Here is an 11,851-nt window from a genome sequence, read left to right as displayed (position 1 = left end):
CACTATTTGAGGAATATAGAACGCAAAGAAAGGAGATAATGAAACACTATTTGAGGAACATAGGACGCAATGACAGGAGGTAAATGGGACACTATTTGAGCAACATAGAACGCAATGACAGGAGATAATGAAACACTATTTGAGGAATATAGAACGCAAAGAAAGGAGATAAATGAAACACTATTTGAGGAACATAGGACGCAATGAAAGGAGGTAAATGAAACACTATTTGAGGAACATAGGACGCAATGATAAGAGATAATGAAACACTATTTGAGGAACATAGGACGCTATGACAGGAGATAATGAAACACTATTTGAGGAACATAGGACGCAATGAAAGGAGATAAATGAAACACTATTTGAGGAACATAGGACGCAATGAAAGGAGATAAATGAAAGACTATTTGATGAACATAGAACGCAATGAAAGGAGATAAATGGAACACTATTTGAGGAACATAGGACGCAATGAAAGGAGATAATGAAACACTATTTGAGGAACATAGGTCGCAATGAAAAGAGATAAATGAAACACTATTTGAGGAACATAGGACGCAATGAAAGGAGATAATGAAACACTATTTGAGGAACATAGGACGCAATGACAGGAGATAAATGGGACACTATTTGAGGAACATAGGACGCAATGACAGGAGATAATGAAACACTATTTGAGGAACATAGGACTGAATGACAGGAGATAAATGGGACACTATTTGAGGAACATAGGTCTCAATGAAAGGAGATAATGAAACACTTTTCGAGGAACATAGGACGCAATAAAAGGAGATAATGAAACAATATTTGAGGAACATAGGACGCAATGACAGGAGATAAATGGGACACTATTTGAGGAACATAAGACGCAATGAAAGGAGATAATGAAACACTATTTGAGGAACATAGGACGCAATGACAGGAAATAAATGGGACACTATTTGAGGAACATAGGACGCAATGACAGGAGATAAATGGGGCACTATTTGAGGAATATAGGACGCAATGAAAGGAGATAATGAAACACTATTTGAGGAACATAGGACGCAATGAAAGGAGATAAACGAAACACTATTTGAGGAATATAGGACGCAATGAAAGGAGATAATGAAACACTATTTGAGGAACATAGGACGCAATGACAGGAGATAAATGGGGAACTATTTGAGGAACATAAGACGCAATGAAAGAAGATAATGAAACACTATTTGAGGAACATAGAACGCAATGAAAGGAGTTAAATGAAACACTATTTGAGGAACATAGGACGCAATGAAAGGGGATAACGAAACACTATTTGAGGAACATAGGACGCAATGACAGGAAATAAATGGGACACTATTTGAGGAACATAGGACGCAATGACAGGAGATAAATGGGGCACTATTTGAGGAATATAGGACGCAATGAAAGGAGATAATGAACACTATTTGAGGAACATAGGACGCAATGAAAGGAGATAAACGAAACACTATTTGAGGAATATAGGACGCAATGAAAGGAGATAATGAAACCCTATTTGAGGAACATAGGACGCAATGACAGGAGATAAATGGGGAACTATTTGAGGAACATAAGACGCAATGAAAGAAGATAATGAAACACTATTTGAGGAACATAGAACGCAATGAAAGGAGATAAATGAAACACTATTTGAGGAACATAGGACGCAATGAAAGGAGATAACGAAACACTATTTGAGGAACATAGGACGCAATGACAGGAGATAAATTGGACACTATTTGAGGAACATAAGACGCAATGAAAGGAGATAATGAAACACTATTTGAGGAACATAGCACGCAATGACAGGAGATAAATGGGACACTATTTGAGGAACATAGGACGCAATGACAGGAGACAAATGGGACACTATTTGAGGAACATAGGACGCAATGACAGGACATAAATGGGACACTATTTGAGGAACATAGGACGCAATGACAGGAGATAAATGGGACACTATTTGAGGAACATAGAACGCAATGACAGGAGATAAATGGGACACTATTTGAGGAACATAGGACGCAATGACAGGAGATAAATGGGACACTATATGAGGAACATAGGACGCAATGACAAGAGATAAATGGAACACTATTTGAGGAACATAGGACGCAATGAGAGGAGATAAATGGAACACTATTTGAGGAATATAGGACGCAATGACAGGAGATAAATGGGACACTATTTGAGGAACTTAGGACGCAATGACAGGAGATAAATGGAACACTATTTGAGGAACATAGGACGCAATGAAAGGAGATAATGAGACACTATTTGAGGAACATAGGACGCAATGAAAGGAGATAATGAAACACTATTTGAGGAACATAGGACACAATGAAAGGAGATAATGAGACACTATTTGAGGGACATAGGACGCAATGACAGGAGATGAATGGGATACTATTTGAGCAACATAGGACGCAATAAAAGGAGATAATGAAACACTATTTGAGGAACATAGGACGAAATTAAAGGAGATCAATGAAACACTATTTGAGGAACATAGGACGCAATTAAAGGAGATAAATGAAACACTATTTGAGGAACATAGGACGCAATGAAAGGAGATAATGAAACACTATTTGAGGAACATAGGACGCAATGACAGGAGATAAATGGGACACTATTTGAGGAACGTAGGACGCAATGAAAGGAGATAATGAAACACTATTTGAGGAACATAGGACGCAATGAATGGAGATAATGAAACACTATTTGAGGAACATAGGACGCAATGAAAGGAGATAATGAAACACTATTTGAGGAACATAGGACGCAATGAAAGGAGATAATGAAACACTATTTGAGGAACATAGGACGCAATGACAGGAGATAAATGGGACACTATTTGAGGAACATAGGACGCAATGAAAGGAGATAATGAAACACTATTTGAGGAACATAGAACGCAATGACAGGAGATAAATGGGACACTATTTGAGGAACATAGGACGCAATGAAAGGAGATAATGAAACACTATTTGAGGAACATAGGACGCAATGACAGGAGATAATGAAACACTATTTGAGGAACATAGGACGCAAGGACAGGAGATAAATGGGACCCTATTTGAGGAACATAGGACGCAATGAAAGGAGATAATGAAACACTATTTGAGGAACATAGGACGCAATGAAAGGAGATAATGAAACACTATTTGAGGAACATAGGACGCAATGACAGGAGATAAATGGGACACTATTTGAGGAACATAGGACGCAATGAAAGGAGATAATGAAACACTATTTGAGGAACATAGGACGCAATGACAGGAGATAATGAAACACTATTTGAGGAACATAGGACGCAAGGACAGGAGATAAATGGGACCCTATTTGAGGAACATAGGACGCAATGAAAGGAGATAATGAAACACTATTTGAGGAACATAGGACGCAATGAAAGGAGATAATGAAACACTATTTGAGGAACATAGGACGCAATGACAGAAGATAAATGGGACACTATTTGAGGAACATAGGACGCAATGAAAGGAGATAATGAAACACTATTTGAGGAACATAGGACGCAATGAAAGGAGATAATGAAACACTATTTGAGGAACATAGGACGCAATGAAAGGAGATAATGAAACACTATTTGAGGAACATAGGACGCAATGAAAGGAGATAAATGAAACACTATTTGAGGAACATAGAACGCAATGACAGGAGATAAATGAAACACTATTTGAGGAACATAGGACACAATGAAAGGGATAAATGAAACACTATTTGAGCAACATATGACGCAATGGCAGGAGATAATGAAACACTATTTGAGGAATATAAATTAACACTGTAACATGAATCAATGGTGTAATATTTACAAAATAATTCATTTTTGCTTTTTTTCTGACAGTTAGGACTCGTGTTTATTCACAATTGTGTATCAGGTTTAAACAAAATACGATACAATTGTTTTTGCTCTTTTTAAACAAGTCGAATGTTTGTGAGCTGCCTTAAACGAGACGTCATGCATACGCGTGCCTGGCCTTCTTTACAAGACAAAAGGATGATATACATCTAGACACAGCCATGCATTATCGATGACATTCAAATGACATTTACTGTAACAATATAATGATATAGATACAGTGCGCCATGTGAGGTTATTTATACCTGAGTTATTTATGTCACTATCATTTACTGCACTGTTGTATCTACTTTATGAGAATGATGGTAAGGTGATATATACGGGTTGCATCACGTCTGTGTCTGTATTGTAATTTGTCATGTATCAGCTTGGCACTACATCATTGTATTATTATGTGCGCACCATTTGCACGAGCGTGTCAGGTTATCAACGATTCGTTAGTTTCCTTAACTTGTAACTCGCACACATATGAGAAATATAAAACGTAACAATGCTGTTTGTACTTGCAACAGAACAGTACATTATACATATTTATATTTGCTCTTTCTGACGTGACGTGATGTGACATGACATGAGAGCACACCGTCCAAACAACCAGTATATTTTATTATTGTTTGCATGAATATCCGTATATTTGCACGTTGCCCCGATTACAGAATGGTCGAGGGGCTTGAACGGTTGGTCTTCGATTGAGCTATAGGTAAGAGTTGATTTCCTCAATTATTATATGAACAAGTAGTTTCAGCATATTTAATTTAATTTATATCAGGATAAGCTACTTAATGTCAAAATATATGTATATGTTTCGTGATCACAGGCACCTGTATGTAGGTGGGGCTTTAATTTGCAGTTCTCTAATAAACAACACTGGCGTTCGCGTCTATATTGAGACTCAAAGTATGTTAGTAACAAACCATCTCACTTGCTCTATTTTATGGAGCTCTCATGAATATGAGGTCAGTCCATGACCCTTGTCACAATATTGCCTTAAAGACGATTTTACTAACATGGTCGCCGTAAAAATGAGAAGAATGCTATTTATAGAGTGAGCGTTTATTACGAACCTACACAACGATATTCGATATAAAAAATACAGAAAATGTTTTCCCAGAAATATTATTTGCAATTGTCTGTAAAGATTCCGTTCTGCTTTTGTTACAGTCACTCAGTACAGTTGTAATTCACAATGCTCGAATGATATTCGTATAGATTGCTCATGTTTTAAGACTGCTGGGACCGATGAAATAGATATGTGTAGCTTGCTACCCTCGCCAGTCTTGTTGCAAATAACTCGCCAGTTTTTATTTACAGGTCTGTGGTAATATAGTGTCTTTGCGTTCAGGAGCGATATCCCATATCACCATTATTGGAACATTACGTATTGTGTTAAAAATACATTACATTGCTAGAATGTACTACCATTTGCACGTTACACACATTTATTAAATTAAATAAAGATACGATTCAACGCAAGTTCATGTCATACCTTGGTCAAAAATCAAAAATAGGTCGAGTATGTCAACGACTATGTTGGGAGACACAACACAATTACTTGGGACTTTAGTAGCATATTCCATTTAAAATTGATAAGAGGCATAGGATTAGAAATGTTCTGCTCTGACAAATAACGGCCAGACAGTACGACCCGTGTTATTGCATGTGAGGATACCTACTCTCAATATTGTCCTGTCACATATTGTTACACGTCTGCCTTCGTAGCATGTTATATATTATTATAAGACTCAACTTCTTATATAATGTGAACATTTGGGGGTATTTGGCGCGTCAAAGACTTTGTGTGTCACATCTGTACCGTTTGAAATAAATATGTTCACGTATTTGGTTGACAGGCATATGATATATTAATGTGCGTGACGGGACAGGACAAAGAAACTCCATGTGACGTGGTGTCCATATTTAAATATATGCCTCGTTGACAGCAGTGTGGCGATATATCAGCGACAGTAAACGCTTGATCAATGTGTTAGACACAGAGTATTCGATATTTATGCATAAATATATTTAAACCAGGAGACCGCGATGGAAATCGAGCACAAAGCTGTTAGAAAATGGCTATTATCAACACCAAAATATGTGCCTATGTGGTACCTTTATGATACGATAGGATCGGTTCTATATGAAAAAATTACAATGGAAAACCCACACTATCATATTTATAGAACAGAAAGTCACATTCTAAAACAGAATGCAGGTAAGTTAATTATCTTATTATTACCTTAAAATTGTATTGACTGAAACATCATTAATACGCATGTACTGCAGTTTTACTTGGTTGCATCTTTTAAAATATAATCGATATTTTCACTAAAAAACTTAAGGGAAATTTTAAAATGAGGCGGCGAGGCGTTGCGATTGAATTTGTTCGAAATAAATTTTAATTTTCTACTGTAACCCATAGAGTTTAAGAAAACGATAATTTCCGTTATGTGCATTTCGAATACGTCACTGACATTACCAAGTGGCAAACGAATTGAACAGAATGTATATTATCAGAGGTACATTACTTGGGGTTTGAAACTACGGTGACATGATACCAAGATCCCATTTCAATCTCGCTCTCCCAGAAGCGTTCCAACTCAGACAAATGCGAATGCGCATGCCCGAGGTAGCTAGGATACTGGGATGTCCAGGTGGATCAAAATAGCTGTTCACGATATTACAGATTACGATAACTATATTTTCTGTACATTTTCGCTTTATTAAATTTTTTCGCTATGAATGTGGTAATACATGTTTTATTGTTTTATTACAAACCGCCTATGTCATATCAGCAGATCGTAGCACCAGTCTCGCTACTTACGAGATGAAACTTGAATGGGATCTTGACATGATGTCACCATACAGTACTATGTGCGTTGCAAACCCCAAGTAATGTACCTCTGATATTATTAAGACAGTTGAATGTGTGTCCTCATACATCGTGTGCTTAGGCATTTTTTTCATGAAGTTATGTATATTTAGTTGTATGCGATTATAATAATGTGGTTAATTAGTTGAAAACTATTTATAGCATGACTCTGATAGTGATGCTTAAATAATAGACTCGACTACGTCTCGCTCAATATTGCGATAGCACTGTCCTTGGCAGCGCGCCATCCATTAATTCATTAGTTTAAGTTTATTCATTTAATTTATATGATATTATAAAAAATAAGAATCAATGAAAAGCAGCGATCGTAAACAAACAAGCCATTAATATCACCATACATACAGTCTATCTAATCATCATACATCTTCACACAATCAATATTACAATGTCACCAACTCATTATTACCTTACATATTATTACAGGCAGAGACAGTGTACGTATGTAGAAATCATGCATAGAACAGGGCAAAAGGCAATCGATGCAGAAGTGCTTTGCATAAAATCAATTATGTTCATCTTCTTTTTGTCAATTCTTACATAAATAATTATAAAATACAATACCCGACCAGAAACTACTGCATACAATGGTGATCCACGGGCTAAATGGCACCAGCTGTACTATATGTTGTATCAACTTGCGCCAAAGTAATCGATATTAGAATTTATGCTGTATCACATTTCAAAATATATGGACTGTTCTGATTATGTTAAACGGTAGGGGGGCGGGTTGATGATGTGTAACCTTCAAATTGTCTTGTCATTGCGACATTGCTTGCTGAATGTACAGTCTAATGCGATCTCAATATATGGAGCAAGTTGTGTTTTCGTAATAACCTCATACTATTTCTGTTAAAGATGAGATTATATCTGGTTTGAAAGACATAGTCTTATGCGAGCTTGGTGCTGGTAATGCTACAAAAACCGCATTCTTAATATCGGCGTTATTGAAGAAAAATAAGATGTTGACCTATATTCCTATAGATGTAGCAAAAGGTGCGTCATGTCACATAGACGATAATAAATACCACTTATCTAACAAGCCAAGTACATATCAGTTAACTGTTAATAATCCATACGATCTCAACATGGCTAATAGTTAATGTATCAGTTAAAAAGAAAACAGTACTATTTTTACAAAATGGCAAAAGTCAAATCACGTGATCTGATCGCGTGTGTGACAGTTGACAGAAACTGTTTGATGTCAGCCGAATCACCTTATCAGATCGTATGCGTGTATACAAAATGGGTTTCTGCTTTTCATGGGAGGATGTAATGTTACATGAAGAGGTTATACACATGCCGGTTGCACATATGTTATGACAATGTTGTCCCATGTTCAATAATGTTAGTTCGATATCTTAACATGATGTTTATGTTCCGATATGTACATGTTTATATTCCCATTCAGATTTCATGGAACATAACGTTTCTTTGCTAATGCAACGATTCAGTGAGGGTTTAGAAGCGAAATCTTTTGCTGGGGACTATGTTGATGGTTTACACCACTTGAAGGGTTTACATCGAAATAAACTTATCATGTGGATTGGTAATAGTATAAGTAATGTTCCAATAGATGATTTGAAGTCACTTCTGGCACAAATCAATAACATTATGGGTACGTATACGTTTCAAAGTTACATTACTTACACCCAGAATAAACACGATCTGTTATATTTCTATTTTGAAATAGACTTGTGAAATTATTATATGAATATAACGTTTGACGACACTCGGAAGTAAATATGTGTAGTATATGAAAATAATTTCCGATGGTTTACAAAACAATAAACACTTCATTTCATTTCATTTTACAGGGGAAAACGACAGGTTTCTGGTCGGCATTGACCTCACACAAGACAAAGACAAGGCACTCACCATATACAGCCACCCTGATACGTGGATACCATTCAAAATGAATGCACTGACCCGACTAAATCGAGATTTAGGAGCAAACTTCAAACATCAGAATTTCAAATTATATACCAAATATGTCAGAAATGACGACGTGGATGGCTTTGTGGAAAAGCCGCAGTATATTCAACACGCTCTTAAAAGCATATGTGAACAACACGTTCGTTTGGGTATGTAAAAGTGGAATTCAAGCATTCTTTGTATGAGTTGAAACAAAAATGTATTGTTCTCACAGTACAATAATGCATTATTATTAAAATTACAAAAAATGCCTCTTATGTGAAATATTACTATGGTCTCACTAAATTGTGAAATATTCTCCTGCATTCCAAACAATCACAAACATTTCCCAGTTCCCACGAACTAGCTGTTCGAACTGATTTGTGCAATTGGACATTTATTGGAACTTAAACGCATCAACGATTGTAAATTTCTTAAATGCTGTTTGATGGTGCTGCAGTTTTACAATCAGTAGCACGAGAATGAAAAGAAGCTAGAGTGAATGTAGTCAATTCATTTTTAGCTGTGATTATTCGTTACTCATTTGAGCGCAATTAGGGCGGGGGTCACAACTAATTATAAAAAAAAAAAACACGTAAAAATGTGTCAAATGTTGTGGCGACAAGTTTATGGTGCTCAAATTTATTATGTTTATTTGTGACCAATATTAAAACAAAAACCCCACATCCAGACCAGCACATTCACAGTATAATGATATTACAATAACAAATAATTACAATATTATTAGTGAACGGACGGATCGTAATTTTTGCAGACTTTCATTACTGAAAACACCGGTATTTAATGACATGTTATAGATATACTTAAGCTGTTACTAATGATAGGAGCAGCATCTCTAAGAAGAATGTACCTCCATCAAGTCCTGTTGCTTTGTTACTCGAAATAGGTCGGCCACTACCAAATCCGAATCAATACTATTGAAATGAGATTTATTTGTATCAGGTGATATCACCTTAGTATAATACAATAAATTTAAACGTACCTTTAGAATATAATTGGCTAGCTGCGTCCCAATTTCAGAAAAATATACATTGAAATTACTAGCAACTTCTATTACGGACAAGTCATAAAACCGTGTTGTATTTGTACTAGACATTTAGGAATTTTGTGGAATGCTGTGAATTGTTTCCACATTCTTTTCAAATTATTCACAATTAGTGTAATATATTCATTTATATGTTGTTGTTTTTTTCTATAAAACAAAAAAATTAATAATTGCATTAACTGTGTTCTTTTCTCAGATGCGTTGGATTTAAAACTACATTTCGAGGCAGGAGAACTGTTCTTTTGCCATGAATTAGAACATCTTAGTCTTAAATGGGCCTGGAAACAATTTGAAGATACAATGATTAAAGGGGGTTTCTCGTTGGAGAAGAAATGGAGTGATGATTGCGAAAGTTATGGCGTGGCACTCTTGAAGAAACTGTAAACGAAAGAGTGCACAACACCAACAACCATACGGCATGACAGTTGTATCCAGTTATCCTCACAAGCCTTATGTTTTTATTCGCAAAGATCATATTTTTTTTAAGTAAAACTTGAACTCATGAACAGCATATTGCAATTAATACAACAGAAAATGTACGACATTTGCATGGCTAATTGCTTTGCATCATATATGAAACACAAAGCAAACATAAGATACACGCATGATTTATAATAAGTTAAAACATAGATTTCCCACAAATCTAATAATTCGAAAATACTGTTTATAACAGTGTCAATCTGAAATATCGTTTACTATCTTGTTGTATGTTCCAACTTTGTTCCTTGCCCGCATTGATTGTTACATCAATGATATTTACCTGTTTACGCACAATAACATGATTAGGATTTTAATAGATGTATTTGATTTATTTCCATTGTATATTAATTTCACTACCTGGTAAATTGTTGTATGTTTTGTTTTTTTGAGTTTTTAAATCGATATTTATTCTGTCTGAAACTGGGTTGCTATTGTATATTCATCTTACAAGGTTTCTCACATGTTCAGGAGAAGCCACTTTATACCTGCTGGTCAGGTTTCTTCACGTGATGAATCATTTGTGTGGAATTCAAATAAACACACTTATCCAAGTGAGATTGCAGTCGCGGACATATCCGCCCGAAGTGACACACATTTTGGTTTAACCAATACGAGTACAGGTACATTACGAGCAAAACACGCAAGCATTCGAACTGAATACAAATGAACCACAACTATTATTATATTATATTGTTGCATGAGCGGGTATCCGTTCGCTACTTGCAAACATAGAGAGGGAGTAGAGTGTGGCAGGTGTTTTAGTCTCATCCTCGGGGGCGGACATCCGGGCATTTTCACCGCCTGGCAACCTGCAGCGGTGAAAACAAAGGCCCAAAACTCGCAGAAAACGGTACTTCGGGATGATTGTTGAGACTCCTCTGAACAGTGTAACAAGATTAGCCCTACGTGTGTAACATATATAAATTTGGTTGTTCAGGATTACTTCAAAGTTGAGTTTGTGTTGTTTTCTCGAATTTTCACGGGCTCGACCGGCGTTCCACAGCAGCACGCACAGAGCCCATAGAAATGCATGGTACAGTGCACAGTCAGCTGGCGCACCGTGATAATAAAATAAATGCGATATTTACTATATGGGGGCCGCCATCTTGAATGACGCATAAAACTAAATAAGTTGTGAAACGCGTTTTTCAGATTCCTACAAATCAGGACAAAAATACCAATCTTTCACAAAAATACAGTCCGTTGGGGTTATATTAAGCCAATCGATAAACAAATTCGACCGAATTCGTCGTTTTTGTGTGGAAAAATCCCTTGCATACGAACACCTAATTACGCGAAGAACCTAGAACACTGAGCCGGGGTATTTGAAACTACAAATTGGCATTCCAGCACAGCAGCCAATCAGCGATGGACTAACGCTTAGATGACAATTTCGGTTTCAAATACCCCGGCTTAGTGTTCTAGGTTCTTCGCGTAATTAGATGTTCGTATGCAAGGGATTTTTGCACACAAAAACGACGAATTCGGCCGAATTTTGTTATCGGTTGGCTTAATATAACCCCAACGGGGTATTTTTGTGAAAGATTGGTATTTTTGTCCTGATTTGTAGGAATCTGAAAAACGCGTTTCACAACTTGTCTCTTATTTAGTTCTATGC

General features: G+C 36.3%; 1 protein-coding gene across 1 annotated transcript; it reads left to right on the top strand.

Annotated features, from left to right (window-relative positions):
- The first annotated feature begins 4,513 nt into the window (after positions 1-4,513).
- Positions 4,514-10,790, top strand: LOC100369148 (uncharacterized). Its single transcript, XM_006823911.3, has 6 exons — positions 4,514-4,586; positions 5,737-6,098; positions 7,632-7,769; positions 8,185-8,391; positions 8,591-8,857; positions 9,950-10,790. The coding sequence occupies exons 2-6, from the start codon at positions 5,927-5,929 to the stop codon at positions 10,135-10,137; spliced, it is 972 nt and encodes a 323-aa protein (XP_006823974.1). The 5' UTR covers positions 4,514-4,586; positions 5,737-5,926; the 3' UTR covers positions 10,138-10,790.
- Positions 10,791-11,851: the final 1,061 nt, after the last annotated feature.

This window comes from Saccoglossus kowalevskii, chromosome 21, assembly GCF_978046115.1.
Source record: "Saccoglossus kowalevskii chromosome 21, keSacKowa6.1, whole genome shotgun sequence".
NCBI classification, from domain to species: Eukaryota; Metazoa; Hemichordata; class Enteropneusta; family Harrimaniidae; genus Saccoglossus; species Saccoglossus kowalevskii.
Note: the sequence above shows the minus strand (reverse complement) of the source record. Positions and strands in the feature narration are given on the sequence as shown.

Excerpts from the sequence above, each read along its gene's own strand:
- LOC100369148 (XM_006823911.3), top strand. The coding sequence starts at position 5,927 with ATGGAAATCGAGCACAAAGCTGTTAGAAAATGGCTATTATCAACACCA. Across the intron at positions 6,099-7,631 it reads CATTCTAAAACAGAATGCAG|ATGAGATTATATCTGGTTTG; the intron begins GTAAGTTAATTA and ends TTTCTGTTAAAG. Across the intron at positions 8,392-8,590 it reads ACAAATCAATAACATTATGG|GGGAAAACGACAGGTTTCTG; the intron begins GTACGTATACGT and ends TTCATTTTACAG.